Source organism: Peromyscus maniculatus, chromosome 14 (genome assembly GCF_049852395.1).
Source record: "Peromyscus maniculatus bairdii isolate BWxNUB_F1_BW_parent chromosome 14, HU_Pman_BW_mat_3.1, whole genome shotgun sequence".
In the NCBI taxonomy this organism is placed as follows: domain Eukaryota; kingdom Metazoa; phylum Chordata; class Mammalia; order Rodentia; family Cricetidae; genus Peromyscus; species Peromyscus maniculatus.
In genome coordinates, this window is record NC_134865.1 from 1,187,302 (window position 1) to 1,214,863 (window position 27,562).

Below are 27,562 nucleotides of genomic sequence, written 5' to 3' on the forward strand. Positions count from 1 at the left end.
TAAAGTATATTCATCATCATCGTTTATTGCTATAATTTGACATTTCAATAGAATCATTCTTCATTAAGTCATTGTCAGTTTCTGCTTATTAAATATTTGGCAACTGCTTACATAATTTTATTGGTTATAAAAGTTTTATGATTTGGGGGTTGGGACTCATTTTCAAACCCACATGTTAAGTTCATAGTTCTGTTGAGCAGTGACTCACTTGAATACTGTGCTGAAGATTCCTGTGATGTTTATAGAGTGCTCTCTTCCTTCTGTCATTAGCCCAGGATAAACAGTTACCCCGAAGACAGCCTCCTAGATGAAGAGAAGTCAGCAACCGTGAAACGGTGCCCTGACCCAGAGACCAGAGCACCTCAAGTTCTCAGAAGACAGAGTAGTCCAAGTTGCATTCCCGTGGCAGAGGCATCCTCTGTAGGTATGAGCAGCAGGCCGGCAGCCCGCAGTGCAGCTGGGTGCCGTGGTCTGGGTGGGCAGACAGGTGGGGAGGAGGGCCCTTCTCTTCCCGGCTGCAATAATACCTTCTTCTCCGGTCCGTCCCTTGCAGTTCAGACCTGTGTTTCTGTGCTTTAACTACATACAAGTGGCTGTGATATCTCCAGACCATTTCACCCTAGTTCAACCCCTTAGTAATGTTAGGATCCAGAGGAAGTGCCCATGTTCCTGCCCTCCAGGAGTCGGAGGCCGTGTGCTCGAAACATTACAAAAGATAGCTGAGCCTGGTGCTGGCTGCCTGTCATGCCAGCGCTTGAGAGGCAGAGGCAGGCAGACCTCGGTTGAAAGCCAGCCTGGGCCTGTTCCAGGACAGCCAGGACTGTTACACAGAGAAATTCTGTCTCCAAAACAAAACAAAACAAACAAACAAACAAAAGGCAGGTCTCTGTAATTAATCAAAAGAAACAAATGACAGGATGGAGGGAGGAAAAGAAAGACTAGTGCGGGTGGAGCCCTGCGTCTCTAAGGGAGGCGAGGATGGAGGATAGTGGGCCGGGCTGTGGACGGTGGTAAAGGGCTTGATGAACTACAGAAGTAGAGCCAATGCTTAGGCCGTCTTGGAGAATAAGAAGGGCTGGACAAATACACTAACGCAGAAACGTCTGCCTCATGTTTGAAGCAGTCTGATATGGCATGAGAAGGTGGACTGCAGGTAGACCGAAACTCTGTTGGGAAGATCTCGAGTGTCACGGCCAGCGGCTGGATTTCATTTTGCTCACAGTATGTTTGGCATAATTTAAGGGCATGGCTAAGGACGCAGTGCACCAAAGAGTCTAGAGGACAAGAGCAGCGGTAAAGAACTCCTCTGACAGAAATGTGCTCCCGCAGAGACAACCCCAAGAGGAAGGGGAAGGATGGGGAGAAAGGTTGCTCTTCAGAGGATGTTCTTCTGTGTGTGCTCATTCTACCTTACCCACGGCTTCCTTAGGAAATGGTGATGGCATCTCAAAACTGATGAGCGAAAATACGGAGGGATCAGCACAAGCTCCGCAGTTACCTCGAAAAAAGGATAAGAGGGACTTCCCTGTGAGTACAGCAGGCACTCAGCCGTTGGCTGTGACTAACAGGTTTTCATAGGGGGCAGGAGTAAGGACTCAAGTAACTAGACTTGAGCATGGTGGCGTGGGCTGTTGTCCGCCTCACCGGAGCCTGGAGCGGAAAGACCACTGGAGCTCAGGGTTGGGTCAGGTAGACAACACAAAGACTTCCTTGTATATGTGGAGAGATGGCTCAGCAGTGAGAGCACTGGCTTCTCTTCAGGGGGCCTGGGTTCAATTCCCACACCCATGTGACAACTATCACCCGTCAGTAATTTCAGTCCCAGGGGATCTGACACCCTCTTCTGGCCTCCACAGGCACCAGGCACACACATGTTGCATATACATACATGCAGCAAACACTCATGTACATAAAATTAAAATAATTTTAAAATAAGTATTATAATAACTGAAACAGCAAATGACTAAAATTCTATTTTTAAACCTAGGGTTTCTTACATTATTAAAAATTACTTTAAATTTTTTTTTCACAGAAACCAACCATCAATGGCCTTCCACCCACCCCAAAAGTTTTGGTAAGGACTGTTTATGTGACCTGTTTGCTGATTTTTTTTTTAAATCTCTTTAAAAGCAGTAGGAGTAGATTTCCTGTCAAGTATATTGAACCACTAAAAGAAATAATATTGTGGAATATAAAGTTAGTAGATAGATTTAAATGTGCTGTAGTCAGATCACATACTCCAATTTGAGTGACATGGTTAAAATGTGGAGACCAAGTTGGGTGTAACAGCAGGTCTATAATCTTAGCACTCCATAGACTAAGGCAGAAGGATCATGGGTTCAAGGTCAGCCTGGCCCACATAGTGAGTTCCAGACTACATCTGAGCAATCAGATATTGAAAGGGAGGGAAGAAGGAAGGAAGGAAAGATAGGAAGGAAGGGAAAGGAGAAAGAACAAAAAGAAAAACAAAATTGAAGATTCATAAATTCTGTCAGTGCGTTCTCAGATTAGCATCTAAGCAGCAGTTTAATTTTACTGTGGTGTTAATACTGGGCCTTCTTCCTTACGAAGCCGTTCCCGCCTTGAGCGATGTCCAATGAGAAGGAAGGCAGTTTAGGTTAACACTTCTCTGTCGTCTCACAGTGCGATATCCGTGAGGTGGTGCTGCCAACCGTGGGAACGGGGTACTTTGTGAAATGTGCTACTGATGTAGTTAATGTCTAGAATACAGAGTTGCTCTTGTTGTCTGTTGCATATATTCTAGACTTACACTGCTGTTCTCATCACTGCAGTGGTACTGAAGAAAATGAAGTATGATTTCACTTTGATGTTAGTCCTGAAGTAATAACTTAAAATCCTGCAGCTCCTTAAATATGTAGATGTTTGGTAAATTTGGTACTTTGACCCTAAAATGGAAAGAAAGGGAAGATTGGGACTCTTGGTAGAAAAAGTTTAACTGTGTTAAATTCTGTATTTTGTTTTGAGATAAAACCCCAAGTTTCTAAAAAAGAATTTGACATTGCATGATTTTCTAAGAATATTAAAATTATGTAATAAAATAAACCATGTTTTCTTTCTTTATAAACAAGATGGGAGCATGTTTTTCAAAAGTATTTGATGGCTGCCCTTTGAAAATTAATTGTGCAACATCCTGGATACACCCTGATACAAAAGGTACAAGTCTGAATTGTATATACACCTCCTATAAAACGTTTACTGTACAGCAGGTATTTATAATTAGTGAGTTGAGGTGGTTAACTCTAACATTATCACCTTAGGGACTAAAGGGCCTTACGACAAGGAAGTAAGTCGCTCGGCCCTGGTTCAAGTGCGTCAGAGTTGAGCAGTGTGCAGGAGCGGTTCTTGTCAAGGAGGCTAACGGCTTAGCACAGATGTTGTGTCCTTCGTCTGGAAGGACGAGGCGTTAGTTCCTAGCCCGCCATTGAGGTCTGTGGGCAGTGGGAATTCCTGTTTCAGTCTCGGTGTTCTATGGTTGCATAAAACTTATTTTTAAAAAAAATACACAGGTGAATATTTAGGAGTAAATATTTAGGGGTTTTGTGCTCATAGCTTAGCTTGGGGGTGTGAGTGGGCAAGAAAAAAACAATTCAAGACCAGTCTGGGCTATACTGGGACGATGTCTCAAATAAATAAATAAATAAATCAGGAAGCTTCTCCTTATTTATATCCTGCTGTCTCCACTCATTTTAATTTCTCCAATCTAACATTCAGTTTAAAATTCCATGTCAGTTTCATCAATTTGGATGTTGGAGTCTATGTTCAGTAAGATGTATCTACACTGTGACTTCTTTGGACACTTACATGTTTCTAGGATTTATGGGCAATGGCAGTGCCTGTCCCGTTCAGTGTGGGGACAATCCCTCACTTTCCTGTCCCGTTCAGTGTGGGGACAATCCCTCACTTTCCTGTCCCCTTCAGTGTGGGGACAATCCCTCACTTTCCTGTCCCCTTCAGCGTGGGGACAATCCCTCACTCTCCTGTCCCCTTCAGTGTGGGGACAATCCCTCACTTTCCTGGCAGTTTCAGCTTTCCTTCCTCAGAATCAGTCTTTGCTCCAAGAAGCTCTGGTTCTTTTTAGTGGTAATAGTATTTGGAAACCGACGTCTGAACAAAAAGTGTGTTCATTATTTGTGGTGTGTCATGGCTTATGGTTTATATTTTAAGGTATATTTGAGTATTTGGAGTGTCTTGCAAAAATGTACTACTATAACAGTTTAAAATTCAGTTGGAAGGCAGCATTGAGTTAAAGTCTTACACAGCTTATATTTACTTTTTAAAACATGGGAAAGAAACATGGTGGCATGAATGTTAAAAAATGCTTGTTCTTTGGTGAATGTGTGGCCATCTAATGCTAAATATCATCACTACATATAGCCCTTATCTGAGTGTGCAATTTCAGAAAATGATAATAAATTCTGGTAACTTGCTGTTATAGATCAGTACATTATTTTTGGAACTGAAGATGGTATTTACACATTGAATCTCAATGAGCTACATGAAGCAACTATGGAACAGGTACTAAAATTTTTAACTTAAAGAATTAGTTTGAGCAAATTGGATAAAAGAAGTATCATAATTTTAAATCCATTTATATGGGTTCTAATCTTAGTTTTTATGGTTTAAATACTTAAAGGATTGTTCATGTTAAAAGGTTTTTTTTTTTCTCTTAAGGTTTTAGTACTTTTCCCAAAGAAATTACCAAACTTTTTCTAGTACCGTTGGTTTCGTTTTGCCAGTTCTGAGGACTAATCCCAGGGCCCTGAGCATGCCCAGCCCATGCGCTGCCACTGAGTCCCGCCCCCGGCCGGCAGCCCTTTACTGGGTTGGGATTTGGGGACAGGGTAAGAGGAGAGAATCAAAGGTGTACAGTTTAATAATCTTCTTCTTCTTCCTCCTCCCCCTCCTCCTCAGTTGTTTCCACGGAAATGTACATGGCTCTACGTCATCAATAACACGCTGATGTCATTGTCAGGTATGCGTGACGGGGAAAACCATAGGCCGGCAGAGACGTGAAATTTAGTGCAGTGTGTGACAGTGCGTTTGCTCTTTGAGAGAGGATCCCGTCTCCCGTGGGGACTGCATTCCTACCCCTTCCCCAGCATCGGACACTGGGGGGGACACCAGTGATCTGAGCCGTTTCCTTGCACAGCCTGCACCCCTGCAGGCTGGCCCTGGCTGCCTGAGAGTGTTGGCAGTCAGTGGGAGGAAGCCGAGAGCCAAGCAAAACACAACAATAACAACAAAACAGCCTTGAGATTATTGGGAGGGTTAAATAAAGCAACAGCCCAAAGTGCTAAGTAAATGGTGAAGTCTTATACAAATGTTGTTCTGGACCACAAGTACCTCAGACTGGTGCTGTAGAGTCCTCGCATCCAGGGGTCTAGGGAGATGATAGCTCAGTCTGTAGAGAGCTTTCCAGCAAGCCCGAGGGCCTGGGTTCTGCCCCCAGCACCCGTGTAGAAAGGTCGGTGTAGTGGGGCTCACCAGGCAGCAGGCCCCGCCTGGTAGGCGAGTTCGGACCGTGGAGAGAACTTGTCTCGTTGACTAAAGAACAACATTCAGTGTTGACCTCTGGCCTGCACATGCACATGGATCTGTACTCACACATGCACTCGCGTGCACACCGACACACACACACACACACACACACACACACACACACACACACACACACACACAACTACTCTAAACAAGGAGATTCTAGAGCAGCCTGTTCTGGTTTTAGCGTTGTCGGTCTTTTGGTAGCTGGTGGTAATGAGAGGACTGGATAAGTTACTGTATCGTTAGCCTTTTTTTTTGTAACTCTTACCCACTGTCTTAGTCACTGTTCTGTTGCTGTGAAGAAACACCATGACCACAACAGTTCCTACAAAGGAAAGCATTTAATTGTGGCTGGCTTACAGTTTCGGAGGATTAATCCATCATCACGGCAGAACATGGTGGCAGGCGGGGAGGCACCGGAGCAGTAGCTGAGAGCCACATCCTGATCTCTAGACAGAGAGAGACACAAGGGCTGCCGTGGGCTTGGAAACCACACCCACCGAACAGTAGTTTCTCACACATTAGACTTACATGGCTGCCTGGAGACGGACTAATTGATTCCCATTTGTAGTGCAACATAGCCAGAGTTTTCCTGCGTGGCCCAGTCAGGACAAATCTCTCTCACCCTCCCACAGCTGCTCAGACCCAACCAAGTAAACACAGACTTATATTGCTTACAAACTGTATGGCCGTGGCAGGCTTCTTGCTAACTGTTCTTATATCTTAAATCAACCCATTTCTATTAATCTATAAGTTGCCACGTGGCTCGTGGCTTACCGGTATCTTAACATCTTCTCATGGTGGCAGCTGGCAGCGTCTCTCTGCCTCAGCCTTCCACTTCCCAGAATTCTTCTCTCTCCTTGTCCCACCTATACTTCTTGCCTGGCTACTGGCCAATCAGTATTTTATTTATCAACCAATCAGAGCAACACATTTAACATACAGAACATCCCACAGCAGTACAAGACAAGTATTATTCCTCTCTGTATTTGAGCTAATGACAATGTTTATAAAAATACAGCCTTGTGTGTAAATGACTTGTTAAGAAGTGGAGTCCTCTAAAGCAGTGGGTCTCCACCTTCCTAATGCTGTGACCCTTTAATACAGATCCTCATGTTGAGGTAACCCCCAACCACAAAATTATTTTCATTTCTACTTTATAACTGTAATTTTACTATTATTATGAATCATAATGTAAACATCCATATTTTCTGGTGGTCTTAGATGACCCTTCTGAAAAGGTCATTCCATCCTCCAAAGAGGTCATAACCCCCAGTTTGGGAAACGCTGCTCTCTTTGGTTTTAATTAATGATTAGCCTGTCATTTTTTACTTCATTTAGTAAATATTCATATATTACTCTTGTGAAAGGAAACAAACCCAATTCTGGTTGAATGACTTCTGTATTTTTTAGCAGACTTAATTCAGTTTCTTTTTCTGGTGGAAAATCCCTACGTGGGAGCCATAGCTGGAGCCCGGGTCCTGTGAACCAGGCTCTGGTGTGGGTTTTCACATGATGGTCAGTGAATTCCTCATGGGGAGACTTGGTGAACAGTCTCCTTGCAGGTGTGGTCGGGTAGCTGTAGGTGTTGGAGATGACAGACGTCATCAGAGGTGACGTTGCCCAGGGTGACATGCAGCCCTGGCTGACATGCAGCAGTCATCAGTACCGGCCATCAGCAGCAGTGTCTGGGGCACAGGAGCAGAGATGATGCCGGGCCTCTGGGAGCAGGACGAAGCACACCTGCACAGAGCAGTAGTTGTGGAAGTCTGTCAGAGTCCAGCTCCGCCCTGTCAAAGGTTCTTGTGGGGGGGAGAGAGGAATGAGGAAGTATTAGATAGAAAGATAGAAGGAGATGACAAGAAAGACAGAGACACTGGATAGCTTCGGGAGGGCCCTGCGTCAATACAGAGTCGCCTCAAGGTTTATTCCAAAGGGCTTTTTATACAATGCCAAGGGGCGAGGCAAAAGACCTCACCTGTTCAAGATCAAAGCACAATGCACAGCCAAGTGCAGACCTTTCAAAACACCTGGTAACCACCCCTGTGGCCAAATCATCCCATTATGTAGCCCTGCTGGATAAAGCCAGCTCAGACCCTGAGTAAGGTCTCACTAGAGAGCATCTGTGGGCCATCACAAACAGTGGCCTGTCACCTTGGATGACAGGGTGTGGGGTTTGCCTATCTTGGTACCCCAGTAGTCTCTCCAGACAGGGGACAGTGTGTCCACTTGACTAAGATGATGGCCCCTCGGATGGCAGGGGCTACCTCCTTGGAGCACTTACCACCAAGCCCAGCATGAGCATTGTAGTCCCAGTAGTGACAAGCCCTGAAGCTGGCCCATCGCCCTGAGTCTCCTTCTGTACTGGCAAGATTAGAACCTCATCCTGGAGGAATGCTCAGGAAAAATGTGACTGCAGATTCCTTGATGGCAGGGAGGCAGGTGGCCCTCCGGGGATTTGACCAGGCATTCCATCTCAGTAAAAGGAATCCACTCCTTGTCTTCCACTGTCCCTCCATGAGCCCCAGTGGAAACTGCCATGGCCTCTCACTCCTGGGCCTCCTAGTCTACCAGGCCCTCCTGCTGCACATCTGAGCAGCAACTCTGAATTTTGTACATAGTTTTGTACATAACTTTTCTTAACTCTTGCTACTTTTATCATTAGACATAGCTGTCTTCAGACATAAAGACACTGAACATTTAAAACCGCACATAGTACACATGAAATAAAATGGGATAGCGGGAAATCATTTATGATTAGTTCATTTCTGTAGTGCAGTTAGAGTTACTCCTAAAATGGAAAGAGCATAGGTACCAGAGATAGTGAGTATAGAGAGACGTAAAAAGAAGGATGCTGTGTTGGCCGGAACGTTTCTGTTCTGAGAAAACACAGTTGTGAGGATGAAATACCCTGGGTAATGTGTTTCTGCTAGTGAAAGGGTTAGTGTTGTCACTCTGTCTGTCACACCGTTGGTGAGGAATCAGATGATGTTTACATGTCTCTCCTGTTAAGCGTGGCTGCAATTGGCTATGTATAGTACTGGCTTGTTTCACTTTTCCTGGTATGATAATCTATACTTTTAAATATTTATCACAATCAATTTTAATTGAAGGTAAATCTATGGATTGCTGATGGGTAGATCTGTCCCAAAGAGATATCACAGTATTATAGAATTGTGTGTGTGTGTGTGTGTATGTGTGTGTGTGTGTACTTGTAACTGTAACACACGTGTACACTAGTGTTTAACAGTTTATCTTTCATCATTAGTATCCATCAGGTTTACTTTTATTCTTCCCAGATCACCTAGTTGTGAGAATGTGCCTAGACAGAATGATCTGCTTGCTTAAAAGTAATTTTACCCTTTCCTTTCAAAATAATATTAACCAGGCTTGTTTGTTGTGTTCTTACATGTTTTTCTGTTTTGCTTGGTCCTTGAACATTACTGGATTCATCATTTTAGAAGGTAATTTTATTTTTCTTTTCTTTTTGGTGGTTTTGAGACAGGGTCTCCCTGGCTGTCCTGGAACTCACTGTGTAGGCCAGGCTGGCCGTGAACTCAACAGAGATCTGCCTGCCTCTGCCTCCTAATTCCTGGGACTAAAGGCATGCACCACCACACCCAGCTAACTGTGTTTTATTTTACTTGAAATTGTCTTTTTTCTCTCCTGAAATGTATTCTAGTAAAAGTAACTTTCTTCTTCTTCTTCTTCTTCTTCTTCTTCTTCTTCTTCTTCTTCTTCTTCTTCTTCTTCTTCTCCTCCTCCTCCTCCTCCTCCTCCTCCTCCTCCTCCTCCTCCTCTTCCTCTTCCTCCCCTCCTCCTCCTCCTCCTTCTTCTTTTTTTTTTTTACAGGAAAAACCTCTCAGCTCTACTCTCACAATCTTATCGCTTTGTTTGAACAAGCCAAGAAACCAGGATTAGCTGCCCATATCCAAACTCATAGGTTTCCTGACCGCATTCTGCCAAGGTACAGAATACCATTTCAATCCTCCTGGGGGTGAGGGTATTTGTGTCTATTTTTAAGCTTCCTGTTCTTAACTTACATGTCATCCAAACTGGAAATAATTCATGCTTCCTGCATGAAAATCACTTATGGAAATTTTATAACAAATTCTTCATCTTATAAAACCACAGTCTGCAGGCAGAGTCCAAGGCAGTGTTTTGTTTTTCTTGTTTTTGTTTGTTAAGCCCCTTCCTGTCTGATTCTGGTACAGCTGGTTCATATGTCACCATATGGAGGCCACAACAGAGTTCATTCATATTGTCTTATATTTGCAGAAAGTTTGCCTTGACCACGAAGATCCCCGATACAAAAGGCTGCCATAAGTGCTGCATCGGTGAGTAAACCCTGCTTCTCCCGCCGGACGGTCACAGCTTTCGGTATCTTTATTACCTGAGGAATCTCACAGTACAAATAAGATGAAAAGTCAGGAGGAGAGCGTAACCAGCTGTGGCCTAGCATCATCTGTGTTGGTATTAACCCTGAACTACCCTCGGATTCAAAAACTGGCTAGAAGGACTCACAGACTCACTGACAGGAGTGATGTCTGCGGCTGTGATTGCACGGTAGAATACAGGTTCAAACCCGCTGTGTGAAGGAGAGCGGGAGGCAGGGGCAGGCCTGCCCGTGGTGGTGCTGCTGAAGTAGTGGACACCAGTGTGGTCCCTCATGGTGTGACTGTGTGGCAGTTCACACAGCATCACCACTCAGCTGTTGATTCCAGCATCCTGAGTTTTTACTGAGGCTCCATCATGAAGGTGTGAGATGACCCACATGGCCATTCTCCCATCTGACCCCTCCATTGACCAGCTGACGCTAGTGAGTCAAAGCCCCCCACCCAGAGGCACACTCTTGGTCTCTGGCATGACCAGCTCCTCGTACTAAAATTGTCTGCTGTTGCTGACCCTGCCCTAAATTGTGTTGTTAGATATAAGGCATGATGAGGGCTCAAGCATAGCATTCCAAAGGCTTAGCGGCTGTCTCTCGGGACAGGAATGGTAGAGGATGGACTTCTTTTGAAGCAGCAGTTATGTTCCTTACTACATGACTATCACACTTATCCCTCAACAGTTCTGGACAGTGATGATGTCACAAGGGAGTAATAGAACCTAGAATCAGATCTGGGTCTTGGACTCCTAACTTCCAGGGTTTGTTTGTTTGCTAAGGGAGCTTACGTGTTTATCTTCATGAAAAGATACTCTGTAGAACAAACGCCTCAACCCCAGTGTGCCTGTCTGCAGTCATGTGTCCCTTGTGATGCGTATGTCATTGGGCGACTTCAACCGTTGTGCTTAAGTGACATGTCACCAAGTGATGTAATCCCTGGAACCACCACGGTATACTCAGGCTTTCACTGACTGAGAAATTGCACAGTGCGAGACGATATAACCAGATTTCAGCTTCCTGGGGAGAGTCATTTGTCTGTCGTCATCCCAAGATCTGTGGCCCAGAAAAGTCTAGAAGCTTATAGTCCTAAGACTTGACACAGTTCTACAGAACTTAGAGCTAGTACCTGCTCACATAACCATTGTATATTGTGGTTGTTGGGAGTCACACTCGGGAGAGAAAACGACCCAGATGATTTTTGTAGATTTGAGCCAAGGGTGTTACAAAAAGATGAATTAATACATGCATATCCAATCAACATGGTAAGTTATCTTCATCATCCCTCAAGCTGCTCTGTCATAGAAACATTATGTATCAGTTCCAGTTGTCCCTGGACCTCAGATTTTATCATTTCAGATTATTTAGAAGCAGGTTTTGGGTTTATAGAGTAGCTTCCATGTTTTAGAACTGACAGTATAGATCACATCAAAAATTCCCATGGCTAAGTACTCAGCATATTAAAGACATTTAGAAAGAAATATCTGTCATCTCCAATTGGTATTTTTTGTTTAAATAAAAATGAAAGGCAACATTTATTTTCTACCCATTCTTATCATCTTGGTTAAGACAGTAGTTTGTCAGCTAAAAAAAAAGTCACTTCAAATAATTTTTCCTTCTGCACTACAGTTGATTCACAACACACCACTGGCATTTCCTCATACCAGCATCTGCCTTCATAAAGAAAAATAACCTGAGCAGGAGAGGGAGTGCACATCTGTAATCCCAGCACTCGGGAGGCAGAGGCAGGGGGATCTCTGTGAGTTCAAGGCCAGCCCAGTCTACAGAGTGGGGTCCAGACCATCCAGAACTATATAGTAAGAGCCTGTCTCAAAAGAAAAGAAAGAAACGCCTCTTAGCTGTTAAGTGAATGTAGTTCAGCTGTCATTTTAGATGAACTATTTTCTCACAAAAGCATTCAGTGTTGTGCACGTGGGTGGGTTTTTTATCTTTTTTCTTTCTTTTCAGTTAGAAACCCTTACACGGGACATAAATACCTCTGCGGAGCTTTGCAGTCTGGAATTGTTCTGCTGCAGTGGTATGAACCGATGCAGAAATTCATGTTGATAAAGGTACATGTGGCTTTTTTACATTTTCCTTCTTGACAAAACACTGTGAGTAGCTACACTAGGCTAAAGCTGTAATTACTACTATAGACACAACCCCTGAGAGTTTGTGGGAACTGTGTGTGATGTTGAGGTGCTTCGTAATACCTTCTCTGTAACTCACTGTTACTAATAAGCTCTGGACTCATCCTAGCCACAAACAGCAGTGTGGCCAGTACTCTAAGTCTCTCCAGAGGCACTCACACTCGTCATCAGAGAGGCGAACTTGTATAGAATGAGACAGGGTGACTCCAGCCTTTCAGCTGACTTCACTCAACACGGTGTGAACAGAAGATTGCTACATGTCTCTTATTTCTCTTGGTTTTTTGTTGCAGCATTTTGATTTTCCTTTGCCAAGTCCACTGAATGTCTTTGAAATGCTGGTAATACCAGAACAGGAGTACCCCATGGTTTGTGTGGCTATCAGCAAAGGCACCGAGTCAAACCAAGTAGTTCAGTTTGAGACAATCAACTTGAATTCTGCATCTTCCTGGTTTACAGAAATCGGTGCAGGTGAGTGTTTTTCACTTTATGTTACGATCCATGCTTTCGCCTATACTAGATGCAAAAGGCTTAATTTCAATCATTGTGGTCTCAGAAATGAAAAATGCAAGTGTAATGTTCCAAGTAAGCCCAAGAAATTCCCTACATGTAGTTGTGATCTCCATTTGCCCAAGGACTGTTTTTTTTTAGGTGTGGGTGGTGCACGTACTTGTGGGAGTCAGTTCTCCCCCTACACTGTGTGGATGCTAAGGATCGCCCTGACTGAGGTCATCAGGCTTCACAGCAAGCATCTCATTGGCCCCTTGCCCAAGGAATTTTTACACAAATTAATTTTACTGAAGAAGTTTTAAATATCCTTGGCATTTAAAAGTCTGAGTTGTTGACGTAATTGAAGATAGCTCCATGGTTAAGAGCTGGCTGCTCTTGCAGAGGACCCAGGTTCAATTCCTAGCACCTATGAGATGGCTCACAGCTCTAGTTCCAGGGGTCTGATGGCCTCTTGTGGCTTGCATGGGCACCAGGCAATGCTTGTGACACACAGACACACAGGCAGGCGAACATCATACACATAAATAAACTTTTTTCTTTTTCTATTTCAAGTCTGAGTTGTTACAAGTTTGCCTTTGGGCTTACTAAATAGTTATGTATCTCAAGCTAAGAAAGGTCCCTCCTGTCCCTGTCCTGTTTTTCTTATTCCCCACCACCATTACCTTTTACAACTGGTGGGTGTGCTCTCCAGACATGGATAGACATTTCTGAAGTGGCCTTCAAGCTTTTCCATTGGAATATTTATTGTTCTTTCTACGATTGGCTGGTTAATGTAGAAGTTTGTTACACGTATCTCAGTGAAAGCTCTGGAAGTTTTGCTCACAGTTCAGGTTTAGAAAAATCAGTCAATACATTTTTCCAATGAAAACAATACCCAGTACCACTAGATATAACCAACAGGGAAATGCAAGTCAGTAGTGGTGTGAGATGCCATCCAAGACCGAGCAGTAGCAAACTCAGGTGAGGATGCAGGGAGAAGCTGCTGGCGGAATTCAGTTAGTGCAGCCGTTACAGAAAGAATTCGAGGCCTTTCGAAGGCTAGAAATGGAACTGCTACATCACCCAGCAGTTACACTGTTAGGTATGACCTCTTTTCCAGAGAAAACAAAATCAGTATGCTGAAAAGAGAGCTGCACACACATAGTTATTGCCGCATTCTCCACAATAACCAAGATGTGGAATCACCCTAGATTGATTTCAGCTGATGGATAGGTGAAGAACTTGTACATCTCCACCATGGACTAGTACTCAACCATGACAGATGTGAACCTGTGTGGGCTGTGATGGCACAAGCCTGCAGTCTCAACACTTAGCGGGTGAAGGTGGGGGACAGTGAGCCAGGCCACCCCGGCTACATACGGGGATCCTGGGTCGAGGGAAGAAAGAGAAGGAGGCTGACTTGAACATGGAGCAAGTGAGAAGTCAAAGGACAGGCGCCGTGTGTTCTCACCTGTAGGCACTGAAAAGGATCCTTGCAAGCCCAATGGACTAGGCTGCGAAGACAGGAAGTCTGCAGGGTCCAGGCATGGGGAAGATGATTGACAGGCTGGGGCTGTGGTTGGGGATGATTCTGATGTTCGCTAACCCCCCAGGGTAACTGGTTAATGACAATGAAATGTCTGTTTCAAAAGCACTGTCCGAGGGGACTTTGAAGAATTTCTCTCTTAAATCTGTGGAGTATGAAGAGAGGGGACCCTCGCTTTCCTGCTTGTTGTGCTTCTGTGTTATTTTGTCATCTGTCAACCCTGATTTATGAGGCCACTTTGAAAAGAATTCAGGCGGTTTGTGGCGGCCTTCTTAGACCACTGTTCAGTCTCCACCACATTACAGTATTGCATCTGGTGCCTCCTGGCTTTGATAGCGTACGGACGGAGTTCTAAGAACTCACTAAGCATCCCCACTAGGGAAGCTTGCCGTCCACCCCACGTGAGTGTCACTTTCAGTATAAGCCTGGGGCGCAGCTCCGTGGTAGTGTCTGTAACTAGCATACGCAAGGCCTGTGTTTGATCACGCACATTACAGAGACAAATCAGTGTGACCCAGAGATGTCCTAGCTTTACAACATGACCTTTGCTGCAGCCATTTGTTGTGGTCACCTAAAGAGTGACACAGCCATCAGAGGCGGTCTCAGACCAACAGCCTGAGGTCACGTGACTGTTCCTGGAGATTTAACAAGCTGGCATGCCCTGAACTCTGAATTCCCCCGCTCGGACCAAGCCGTGGTTTCCTGTAGGGTAAAGAAGGAAGGCGTTTGCGCCTGTACCTTGCCTTTCCGTGTGGCTTGGCGGCTTCTGCAGTTGGGTGTGTGCCTCCTGTGAAGGTCACGGAAAGGTGTGAAGTAGCATTGCCTGCCTGTTGCCAAAGTAAGCAGTCTAGATAGAAATGGTTCCCTGTTAGGCAAGTGGCACTCAGAAAGCGGCTGTAGATCAGTTTAAAACAGCATGATTGGGCTGGGATGCTGGCGCACGCCTTTAATGCCGGCATTCCAGAGGCAAGAGCAGGCAGGGTCACATAATGAAACCCTGGCTCAAAAGGATTGAAAACAACAACAACAAAGACTGTTATCTTTAAAAATAACAATAAAAACTCAAATAATGGTTATCCATAGCCGCACAGGTTGTTTGCCGGTTGCTGTAGCGCCGCCCACCATTGCATGGTTCCCTGGTGGCGATGTACAGCCTCTTTCTTCCAGGTGGTGCTCTGGGGGCTCCAGTCCTCGGGGGAGAAATTTGTTGAATCTTTGGAATCTCAGAGTTTGAGTTGGTTTTTGAGGCTTTGTTGTGTTCTAATGCCTGAGGTCATATTATATCCAGCATTAACATTGTCCCAGCTAAAGTGAAAACAGACCAAAACTTACTTCCTGAGCTGAGCCAGGCCTCTGAGGCCATCATCAGATCTTCCTTGCACACAGGCGAGGCACCCTTTCTAGTCCAGCTTTTAGCCTATCATTAGGTTTCGTTTTCACAGGCAACTGTTAATCTAACTCCTAGCCATGGTTGTTGTTGAGCCGAGAGCCTGCAGTTGGCAAAGCTGGAGTATTGAAATGCCCTCTGTTCTAGGAGTCCTTCTAGGAGTCCTTCTTCCCAGATTCTGAGTCCTTACTGCGTACGTGATCCTTTATTGCATGGTCACTCCTTGTATCTGTTGAGTGAGTGAATGAACATGGGTTAGCTGAGAAAAATTACGGTTGGTGTATCACCTTAAAGATAATGTGTTGGTTGTATTGATGATGTGGTCTACTGTGCTACTCAGTGGTCGGTCTGTAAGAGGCACCATGTGCCTGTTGTATAAGCTGACGACATGACTGCTCATGGTATGGTTAAGGGGAAGGTTTTTATTGTAGATGTGAGAGAGAGAACAGCCAAAGGCACCTGCAAGAATCCAGAGCAGAAAGAGATAGACTGAATGTGGCCAGGAGACTGGACATGGCGGGACTGACTGAAAACAGGGGAGAAGAGCAGGGGGTGGAGAGTAGACGAAGCATAGAGACAGAAGCCTGTCAACACCAGTGGGGTTAGAAGGAGAAGGAGTAGCTGTGGGGAGGGAAGCCCATGAGCTGGACGGAGTGTAGGGCAGAGGAGGAGGTGAGAACTAGGATGCCAGCCTGGACTCTGAAATGTGTGGTCGGTACTTGTGATGCTGAGGGGGCCTGGAGCCAGCATGGGCTTTGATACGCTGATAGGCGCCAAAGGTAGCCATGTCCCTTCGGCCAGAAGTAAGGGAAAGGACTCCTTTGGTAGATGGGAACTAGTCTCTCAAGTTCCTGAGGAATGCTGGCTTCTATCTAACCACCAGAAATCCTCCTGTAGCCCAGGTTAAGCTCATTTCTGGATATATGGACGGGCTTTTGGGGTTTGGGGAAGTGGAGTTTCCTTTGGCCCTGACAGATTCCATCTCTCCTAAGTGTAGAACAAAAGCTAACTGATGTGTGTGTCTTCCTTTCCTTCCCCATATTTGCCCTCATCTGCCTTTCCAGAACAAGAGTAGTAATTAAAGCAATGCTACATTTCTCAGCTCAGTTTATCCATGTTAGAGCTGACATTTGTTCTCCTAAACTGGAATACATAGCTATTTTTTTAATGATAACATGACAAAGTGCAATTTGCACCATATTTTAAAGAGCAAATCACAGTGAGCGTCAGACTTTGTGCTGGTTTTCTGAGCCCTGGTTTACTGAAGCATGTTGCTAACTGTAACGTTTCCCCACTTAGGCAGCCAACAGCTGGATTCCATTCACGTGACGCAGTTGGAGAGAGATACTGTTTTGGTGTGTTTAGACAGTGAGTATTATTTTAAAGTTTATTTTGAGTGTTCTACTTCATAAAGCAGCCCCTTTAATGAAACTGACTCTGTCAGTCAAGCCTCCTCTTTAGGCGACCTGATTGTATTGACAAAGAGGGTCATTGCTCTGTCCCCTGGGGCCATCTTTTCGCTTTCCCTTTGGCTCACGTGGGGGATGGACCTTAGCACTGTCCCACTCTTAGGGAATTTCTGAATAAGCGGCTCCCTCCCACTGTAATGAATGAGAGTAAAGGTCACAGTAAACTGTGACCCTAGGATCCTTGACATTAACTGTTGGAGGCTTGTCAGTTGACACTCCACCTGCCGCCCTTGACCTTGTGGTGCAGGGGAGACGGCATTAGTGGAAGTGTGTTGTGGGTAAGCAGGGAAGGCAGGAAAAAACAACTTAGCAGCAGTGTTACTTTGATTTGGCAGATGAGGCACTCTGGTTCTTAAAACCCATCTGATCTTTATGTAGTTAGTACTGCAGGACAGACTGGACCAGTCTTGGGATTATGTTTGAAACATGGCTGTCTTTGCTCTGATTAGTCTATTTTCAGTCTCCTGTTAGTGGCTGAACTAGCTGTGTGTGTAAGATCATCTAATACACCAACTGAGTAAACCAAGCCCACAAGGCTTCATGGCTACCATCCCTTGGCTAGGGGTTGACTCTAAACACCAGTCAAGTAAGAGCGTCACAAAGTTACCTAGAAGGACATTGCATCAGTTTTCTCATCCTAAAAGATACACATTTTGTTATTAACCAGATAAGCATAACCGGAATTTAAGAAGCCTAAGGCTTCCTGCTAAAGCCCTGCACCTTGTGAGTCATGGAAGGGAGGACCTCATGCTTACTGTTCGTCAGTGTCCTCCATTGTAACACAATGTTAGGAGCACATCGATGACCAAGGCTCGGTGGTTCCTGATTAAACCAGTTTCTGCTGTTACAGAAGTGGTCTTGGAAACTGTCTTCCCAGCTCTGTGGCTTATCAGTTGGTTTGGGTAGACAGCAGTGGAGATAAGCTTGTAATCTCGAATCATGGGAGTGGACAGTCGAAAAGCAAAGGGTGTTTTTCAGGCCTCCTTGAGGCTGTGTTGACATGTCCCCACGCAGAGCTTACTGCCCTGGGGCCCACTGTGCCTCACAGACCTGGAGCTCAAATGGCAGAGTCGGGAACTGAGCAAGTGCTGCTTGGCAAATGCTGTGGGATGTGAGGGAAAAAATCACAACTCATCACTAAATATTTGAGCATCAAAGTAGCCACTTTTAAAAATGAAGATATTGATGTTCGGTATATCTATTTAATTTTAAAAGTAGCAAAAATCTCACTTACTAAATAAACAGCACTGTAATTGTGTATCTTTTAAAACATTAATTCCAGTTTCTCACTAGGCATATCCCAATCAGGATAAATCTCTGAACCTTATTAAGAATATATTATTTGACCCCATATAAAATTCATTATATTGGTTTTAGGAAATTTTCATTTCCAGTCTTAACTTTTTTTTTTTTTATTTCTTTTAAGAATTTGTAAAAATTGTAAACCTACAAGGAAAACTAAAGTCAAGTAAGAAGCTGGCCTCTGAGCTAAGTTTTGACTTCCGCATTGAGTCTGTCGGTGAGTCCTGTTCTGTTACTGACTTGGATATTTGGAGACTTTGCTCATTCTCTACTGGGGTTGTGTAGACTAGCAGCTGTCCCGTAGCTCTGAGCCGATAGAAATACTGTTATCGGATGCACTAGTTCATGTGGCAAGTGCCACAAAGTACTTTCTAAATTTTCAGCTAATTTCATTTTGAGTTTTTATTCTGTCAGTTTCATATGTGGAGTTCACTTTGATCACGGTCTCCTTTTGATTGGACTTGACATAAACAGCCAGTTGCTGCCACAGTGGGCAGCACTGGTCTTGTCCGTGTCCTTGTTTCCTGGGTATTGGTTTTTAAAGATGCTCAGTATTACCGTTCTTGTACTGAGTGAATTATACTTTCCCAGTTCTTTCCACGTCATGAAGGTGCTTGTGTGATGTGACCATTCCGTTTGGTCCGCTGTACTTCGTTATCACCAGTGTCTAGTTCCCGTTATTGATGGTTAAGATTTTAGATCTGAGCCGGGCGGTGGTGGCGCACGCCTTTAATCCCAGCACTTGGGAGGCAGAGGCAGGCGGATCTCTGTGAGTTCGAGGCCAGCCTGGGCTACCAAGTGAGTCCCAGGAAAGGCGCAAAGCTACACAGAGAAACCCTGTCTCGAAAAAAAAAAAGAAAAGAAAAGAAAAAAAAAAAGATTTTAGATCTGTTTCTATATAAATAGTAAGTTTGGGGCCAAAGTGATGCCTCCAAGGTTAAAAGCACTGAATGCTCTTCTAGAGGACCTGGGTTCACATCCAAGGACCCACACGGCCACTCACATCCGTCTACAACTTCAATTTCAGGGGATCTGGTTCCCTATTCCTCCACAGGCCCTGCACACATGTGATGCACAGCCATGCATGCAGACAAAACACATAAAATAAAAGTAAGGAAATCTCGGAGCTGGAGAGACGGCCCATCACTTAGGAGCACTGTTGCTTGTGCGGAGGACCCAGGTTTGAGTCTCTGCACTCATAATGGTAGTTCACAACCGTCCAAAATACTGGTGTCTGGGTATCCCACAGGTACACATGTGGTACACATACATGAATGCCAGCAAAACATTCATAGACACAAAATAAAAATAAATCTTTAAAAACTATAAATGAATAGTGTTTCCTGAGGCTGTAGTAAGGAATGCGTTGTTTTGTTTCCTTGTTAGTAGTTTACTTTAGAGTGCTCATCCATTTTATGATTTTTTTTTTAAGCATTACAGGATCGGGTGTGGTGGTGCACACTTTTAAACCCCAGCACTTGGGAGGCAGAGGCAGGCAGGTCTCTGTGAGTTTGAGGCTAACCTGGTCTAGTTCCAAGCCAAACTATATAAGTGAAACTATATTGCCTCAAACAACAAAAAATTATAATTCCACATCCTTCTTTTTTGCTGGTAAGTCAGCATTTTCCCCAGGAGAAATAGAAGTTGTGAGAAAAATATTTTAAACAATTGATTCTATGATTTTACCATTTTAAAAAAAAGGATACACACACACACATATATCATATAATTACCTGCATATGGCTTTTAAAATTGTTGTAACTAGTTAAAAAAAAATACTCTAACCTGAGTTTCTCACATTAAACTAGAATTTTGCTATAACCTAGAGGGTAGGGCACAGGACATAGCTCAGTAGTAGAGTACACGAGGACCCTGGGTACTATCCCAGCACCAAAAATCAGTAAACTAGGTTGTGTTCTTGTGTGACCGCTAACAGAAAAATGCCTGGCTTGTGATGGAAGTGTAGCCTGCCGAAGCAGAGAGCCAGGCAGAAGGCGTCCTGGAGGCCTGCTTCCCCCTCACTCTATCAGATGCTGTGCTGCTGCATGCCAGGTCCCAGGATGTCACATTTTCACACAGGGATCTGGCGTAGGTCTAGGTCCTCGTCATCGGAGCTGAGATGTACTGATGTCTTATGTGTCACATTATTTGGAGAATTTTAATTGTTGTACAAAAGTTTGCTCCTCCTAAATCTCCATCACCTCATTCAAATAAATCTTAAAATGATCACAAGGATCCTCTCCCAGAGAATCTAAATCATTTCTCAAAATAAGGCAAGTAACTGGATTCTTCAGTTGTCACAACTAGTGGAACACATGTGACCTGTCATCGTCAAGTCCTTCTGTTTTTATTAGGTTGAATTATGTCCCAGACATTCTTACACTAACTACATCCTTGTTTCTCTAATAAGAAATACACGCTTGTCTGGCATACACTAGCCCTAAATTTACTCCCTAGCACAAGGGAAAAAAAAAACAAAAAAAGACAGTAGTTATTTTCTATCTTTTTTCACCGTTATGTTTCTTAATGTTTGTGTTTTTCTAATTCTATTTTTTAGACTAGTCAGTAAAACACTAAGATATTAATTCAGCAATTGACTGAGATCATAATATTCAATGTGTGATTAGCTTTTGGGTTGTGAAGCAAGTTTATTTTTGAATTAACTTTACAATATGAAAAATATGAACATAAAACTTACTTGCTTGATAGCTGCTTGAATAACTTCTTTTAAATTCAAAAGCCTAGCTGCATGTTTTTATTGTTTTAATAACTTAAAATAGAACATACAGCGTATGGAAGATAAATTAGTGTGCCGATATCCAGCTTAGCAGAAGTCAGCCCGTGTTGGAAGAATGCCTGTAACATACATCTTTGAAGGCTGCTTAACTGTCTCAGTAAATTACTTGAATTTAGACACGCCTTAGTCACAAAAATGTTGAGCAGTAATTGTCTAGACAGTGGAATTTTGCTCTGAGCACTTGAAAAGCCTTACATTATCATTTATTAAAAACAGTTGGGAAGGGGGCAGAAAGATGGCTCAGTGTTTAAGAGCGTGGACTGTGACCAGCATTTGGTTCCCAGCATCCATGTGGCTCAAAGCCACCTGTAACTCCAGTTTCAGGGGGATCCTTTGCCTATGGTCTCTTCAGGCACCTGCAGTCACACGTACATGTAATTAAAAGTAATAAAATCTTTTTTAAAAAACAGTACAGGGCCAGGCGGTGGTGGCGCACACCTTTAATCCCAGCACTCGGGAGGCAGAGCCAGGCAGATCTTTGTGAGTTCAAGGCCAGCCTGGTCTACAGAGGGAGATCCAAGAAAGGCACAAAGCTATACAGAGAAACCCTGTCTCAAAAAAACCAAAAAAAAAAAAAAAAAAAAAAACAGTACAGGGAAATCTGTAGTGTGATGCTCTGGGATTCCTTTTCATTTCCCCTCATCTTTTTCAGTGTGCCTTCAAGACAGCGTGTTGGCCTTCTGGAAGCATGGGATGCAGGGTAAAAGCTTCAAATCAGATGAGGTAAGTTCTCAGATTACCTCCGTTGACTCCCACACACGATTATTAATGGTGAAATGTTCGTTTTATGCATTCTTCTCTCAGTCACATTGCCTTGTTCAGTGCCTCTGATGTCATGAAGTGACAGGGTGCAAGCCTGTATTCTCTCCTCTCACTTTTATATTTTGGTTTTAAATACCCAGTAGCCACAAAGAACCCCAAAATGTTGAAGATACTGTTGTTATAAATAATGTGTAAGACCTATTCTCTTCCAGACAGTTTACAAATATTAGCATATTTAAAACTCAAAATGATCCAGGGAGTAGGCATTTTTACATGTCACATGACTAGTTAAATGGCATTTTTACATGTCACATGACTAGTTAAATGGCAGAGCATGGATCTGAAAGGTCTTCAAGTGTCACTTTTAGCTGAGATGATCCAATGCCCAGCTACAGCAGATAGACTTGGCTTCCACCTGAGGGAGGAATTCCATTCTGATAGGAGCATTTCCAGCAGTATGGTTCTTCTGTGCCAGAGGCTCATAAATCTGAAGCTACCTGAAAGCATGGAGTCCTCTCGTATTTGAATTTAGTTTATCTGTACCCTTATTTATATGTAAATGAATACTTCTACTTCTGAGAAAAAAAATGGTATAAGCCGGTGGTCTTTGAATGTGTGTTGGTTTATTTACTGATCCACGTCACTGAATGTCATCAGGTCCCCATATTTAATGAAATCTATAGTCTTACTTATTGCCACGAGGCTAATTGTTTCCTTCCTTTCTTTTTTTTTTTGGTTTTTCAAGACAAGCTTTCCCTAAGTTCACGTGCACTCCAGCATGGCACCACACCCAGCTGTACTAATTGTTCTTAAATGCTATGTCATTGTGTCAGTTTCCATCCTTGGGGAACTCAGACCCCGGGCCTCTCACGTGCTAGGAATGTGCTTTCTGCTCACGCGCATGCCCTGCTGTGTGGTGCCTGCTTGTGAGGCCTCTCAGCTGAGCGCCTCTCTGCACCTCTGTCTTTCTGCTGCTGGAGCTCTCATCCTTTGATGTAAGCCTGCTTGGAGTTTATCCTCCGGCGGAAAGTAGCATTCCACAGTAATTAGAGTATTTCAGCGTCATACATGACAGTTAGCTCCCTGGAGTGTACATAGCACTGAACTTCTTTGCAGATTGATGTTCACTCTGTCTTCACACAGACTACAAACTCCTGTTAATAAACTGTTCTACACTTATCATAGCCACATAGTTTGAGTTTCTCCAAGGGCCAACCCAAGATAACAACCCACGTGGAGGTAGTTTATCTGGGAATAGATTCTAGAAAACAAGTGATGTGGTGAGACACATAGAAATAGAAAGAAGGAGACATGGAAAGCTCGTCCACACGAGTGGGCGTCTGCTGTACAGCAGGGCTCAATCGTAGGGAGGGGTACAGAACGCACCTTGGAAGCGACTCCTTCAGAGGAGGGACAGGGGTCTAAGCATCAAGGCTGCCCATCTTGGATGAATGTCACACCCACACTCCCCGCTCTTTGGGGAATGCTCGTGCTTAGTGGTGCAGATTTTGCAGACCGCAGAAAGCTGCAGACGGGGTGGTCTAACCCTGGATGACAGCCTGGCCCATGGTGTCCCCATAGCCCTCACTGTAAAGTAAGACTTACATGACCTTGTACCTTACTTAACCCCTCTGGCCTCAGTTTGGTTGTTTTTGCTTTTGTTTTTCAACAATAGAAGAATTCAAAAGCATTTCCCACAGAGTTCTTAAGGGAAGTAGCTGGAAGAGACTAGGTGCTCTGTAATATCAGCCCGTTTCTACTCACAGGTAGTCAGAAAACTAACGTGCTGAAACATGTTTGATTTGGGGAGTCAATTTGGGGAATTATCTCTGAAATATTCCTTCTCTTCCATTGCTGTGTTGAAGTGATCGTTACCTTACTGTGTAAGCACTGTCAGGGCTACGGTGTTACTGACGGGTATTTTCTGTCCTAGGTCACCCAGGAAATTTCAGACGAGACCAGAGTTTTCCGCCTCTTGGGATCAGACAGGTAACAATTGGTTGTGGTGATTTAATTAGGTGGAAGTACCGAAGCTCACACTGATTACACTGCAGCCTGTGTTGAGTTCCGGTCGGGATTCTTAGAGGCTATCAACGTAGATTTTTGTGTGTTGGTGTTGCAGGCTTTTCAGGGTAAGGATTGTGCTTTGAGAGGCAGTTTATTCAGCCAAGACAAAACATGTCGATGGTAGTGTTCACACCCCTAGAACCGTGACACGACCGCACGTCCCTTTAGTTCCATCGTGTCTTCTTGGTGGGTTGCTCTCTACCAAGGATTACATGACCTCCTGATGGTAGTTTGATGTCATAAATGCTCAGCTCGGGCCTGGAGAGCAATGTTAGTTAGAAGGAATTAGGTATCCCAGCCATCATTGCTCAAGCGTTAGATGCATGAGGGAGGAGCAGGAGAATGGAACTAAAGACTCTAAAGGCTTTGAAGGGATTATAAGGAGAAAGGGGAATTTTTGAAAAACAATGACTACCTTAGTGAGTGAGAAAGGTAAGCCCCGGGCATAGCAGCCCAGTGAGTAATGTGGCAAGAAGACAGTAGGCAGCAGAACCTGGAAGAGATGCTTCCTGTGGAGGAACTGGCAGTGAAGTGTGGGTCTGTAATTCTGAGACCTCTGCTGGTGGAGGGTGAGGCCTCACAGCTGATGATTTTCTCTCCTCCCCTTAGCCCAGACGCCCATCCTTTTCTCCTTAACTATCCTTTAAGTTTTTATATCTTGTTTCCTCTCCCTCTTCCCCCACCCCTCTCTCTCTCCATCTCTCTCCATTTTAGTGTGTCTGTGTGTGCACACACACCCATGAAGGCACATTACAACAGTCATGTGCAGGTCAGAGGACATTTCCACCGTGTGGGTACCAAGAGTGAGACCGAGGTAGCGGGGCTCCTCAGCAAGCCCCTCTCCCTGCTGACTCACTAGTAGTGGCTAACCCTGGGCAGACAGGTGAATTTATGTTTGCCTTCTACATTTCCACAATGCACAGGCTGTATATTTATTGCCGTCAAAAGTAATGTGCCAATTTCATAAAATTCACATGCTACAAAAATATTCACTATGTGTTCACTGTCTCCTCCATCTGCCCTCTAGACTTCCTTATCTGTGTGGAATATCCCTTATTTTATTCTTAAACCTCTCCTCCAATTCAAATACTATGGGATGGCTCTTGATTTTTTTTTCTGTCAGTCTTTCAACTCTTTAGACCCTGCCTTTACACCTGGGAAAAGAGAGAGGTGGGGTATCATTCCATTCTTTTTTTATTTTGTTTTGTTGTTGTTGTTGTTGTTGTTTTCGAGATAGGGTTTCTCTGTATAACAGTCCTGGCTGTCCTGGAACTTGCTCTGTGGACCGGGCTGGCCTCAAACTCACAGAGATCGGCCTGCCTCTGCCTCACAAGTGCTGGGATTAAAGGTGTGCGACACCACCACCTGACTCCACTCTTTGTTTTAAACCATTTGTTTTCAAAGACCCTGAGCAGTTGAGATGACCTCTTAGGGCCCTGTTTATTCTCTAGCCTTCTTCCTGTGAGTGAGCAGATCTGGGTTTAGTTGGAATAAGCTAAGACTATCCTCACCGTTCCAATTCTTTGTATATAAAACAATTGTTACTCAGTTGTGTTTGAAGCTATAAAATACGGTAAGGACTTTGGCTGTGTTTCTGTGAACTTTATGTAATTATATGGCAGACTGCCGGTTTGACGCTATGAACACTGAAACCCATTTTCAACACTTAGACCTTTTCTTCTTTTTCTTTTCAGGGTTGTCGTTTTGGAAAGCAGACCAACAGAAAACCCCACGGCACACAGCAATCTCTACATCTTAGCTGGACATGAAAATAGTTACTAAGCAACAGAAAGGAATTCCAAGTGACAAGAAGATGAATATACTCCATGGAAAGCAAGAGTGTTTTCTGGGAATTCCATGTAGACTGCAGTATGACTCGCTTTAATTGTTGTGGGTTTATATCAAATGGTCTGTACAGTAGGGTAGAATTCAGTATTTTCTGTAGCTGGAAACAGCTAATCAATCTCTTGCCACTGTGTGGTGGTTATATCAAGTTTGCTTAATAAAAGCTATGAGACAAATAGTCCTCTAGTTCCAGGAAACACAGTCCTTTTTTTAAAAAAACAAAATAATGTTTGTAACAAGGTGCCATGGTGTTTTTAAATAACTCATGATTATCTTCAGAGAGAGGTTAGTGAGCATCCTATCATTTTATACCAGGTCTTATTCCTTCTTAGTGAACATAATTTGATAAGAAGTTATCAAACAAGCCTTCCACTTTGACATTGGCCGTTCTGTATGTTTTTGTAAGATAGATATTTAATCCTTATTTATTAATCTCTTGCTGGAATGGTGTAATGTTTCTAACTTTTAGCAAAGGAAGGTTGCAGAGCAGCTGGATTTTTTTTTACGATGTGTGAAATCTTGTTTACCTTTACAGAGTCATACTTTAGGGGCTACAGGCAATGTGTTTGGGGGTTCAGCACATGCAATTTCATTTAACAAAGTATTTTATGACACAGTTTCACACAGGGTTGCCTTAAAGGGAGTTTGTGTTTTCAACTGCAGGTGGTTGTAAGGGCTTGTGCAGAAGTACCACTGGTGGAGAAAGCCTTGGCAGGGATGTGTCATGTCTAGGTGTGACTACCATATTTTTGACAAGCAGTATAATATACCTGTGATTTTTTTACATTAGGGATAATGCACAAGAAATTAATCTTCATATATATCATGATCCCTAATGTTTGAGAGGAAAGTATTTAACTGCCCATATTATGTATTTTACTTATATTATGCCAACGGGGAAACTGCAAAGTAATTGCACGTGTATCTTGGGGTTTTCACATGCATAGGTGTTCATTGTGAGTAGGTTTAAGAAAAAAAAAATACTTTAAGTGAAATTGGAATTTTGGATGGGATAGTATAGATAAATGATGTTGTTTTTATATTTTTTAAAAAGCCACTATACTAAATAAAAAGATAGGGCCATTTTTTAGTTTGTTTTTCTTTTACAATTCTTAGTATTCAGAATTGACGTGTTCTGTTGGTACCAACTGTCTTAATGCGTTTATTAAGAACAGTTAGCACTGAGGTGATGAACAGGAGCTAGTAGCAGCAAACTATAGAAATAGTCTGACCAGATACTTGACAGGAAAACAATGTACCTATCTCATCGTTAGCAGTTCTACAGAGTACATGGTATCATCTCCATTTTTCCAATGAGGAAATAAGAGTTTAACCAAGTTAAGTAACTTAACCACTTCATCCTGGTTAGTTCTTGAGCCAGACCAAGAGCCTCCTGACTCTGCTCTTCTCACTATGCAATATACAAGTAATAAAATGTTATACAAGCCAGCTGTGAAGTGTTCGTTCTTTAACAATGCACCCGTCGGGTCAGGGCCAGCAGGATACTCACTGGATGGGGGCACTAGCCATGCAAACCTGGCTGCTGCCCAATTTCCATCCCCAGGACCCCTCCACGTGAAGGTAGAGGAGGAGGAACTGACTGACAGCCTTGTCATCTGGCCTGCACATGCGCGCGCACGCGCGCGCGCACACACACACACACACACACACACACACACACTAACAGTCAAATAGAATGCACATGTGACTGTTTATATGGGATATGTAAGCAGGTCCTCTGACTGAGAAATGCTGTATGCAATAGATGGCAGGAGGACAGTCCTCAGAATCGGGGAAATTCAAGG

General features: G+C 43.7%; 1 protein-coding gene across 2 annotated transcripts in view; it reads left to right on the plus strand.

Annotated features, from left to right (window-relative positions):
- Nucleotides 1-27,206, plus strand: part of Map4k5 (mitogen-activated protein kinase kinase kinase kinase 5) — a 94,389-nt gene extending 67,183 nt beyond the window's left edge. For both annotated transcript variants that reach the window (XM_076550550.1, XM_076550551.1), the window contains exons 17-31: nucleotides 271-424; nucleotides 1,430-1,527; nucleotides 2,033-2,074; nucleotides 3,090-3,174; nucleotides 4,457-4,536; nucleotides 4,933-4,993; nucleotides 9,415-9,529; nucleotides 9,841-9,899; nucleotides 11,915-12,018; nucleotides 12,387-12,564; nucleotides 16,815-16,883; nucleotides 18,411-18,503; nucleotides 21,736-21,806; nucleotides 23,779-23,834; nucleotides 25,607-27,206. In XM_076550550.1, the coding sequence (XP_076406665.1) occupies nucleotides 271-424; nucleotides 1,430-1,527; nucleotides 2,033-2,074; nucleotides 3,090-3,174; nucleotides 4,457-4,536; nucleotides 4,933-4,993; nucleotides 9,415-9,529; nucleotides 9,841-9,899; nucleotides 11,915-12,018; nucleotides 12,387-12,564; nucleotides 16,815-16,883; nucleotides 18,411-18,503; nucleotides 21,736-21,806; nucleotides 23,779-23,834; nucleotides 25,607-25,694 (1,353 nt within the window). In that variant the 3' untranslated portion in view covers nucleotides 25,695-27,206. The remainder of the gene's footprint in view (nucleotides 1-270; nucleotides 425-1,429; nucleotides 1,528-2,032; nucleotides 2,075-3,089; nucleotides 3,175-4,456; nucleotides 4,537-4,932; nucleotides 4,994-9,414; nucleotides 9,530-9,840; nucleotides 9,900-11,914; nucleotides 12,019-12,386; nucleotides 12,565-16,814; nucleotides 16,884-18,410; nucleotides 18,504-21,735; nucleotides 21,807-23,778; nucleotides 23,835-25,606) is intronic.
- Nucleotides 27,207-27,562: the final 356 nt, after the last annotated feature.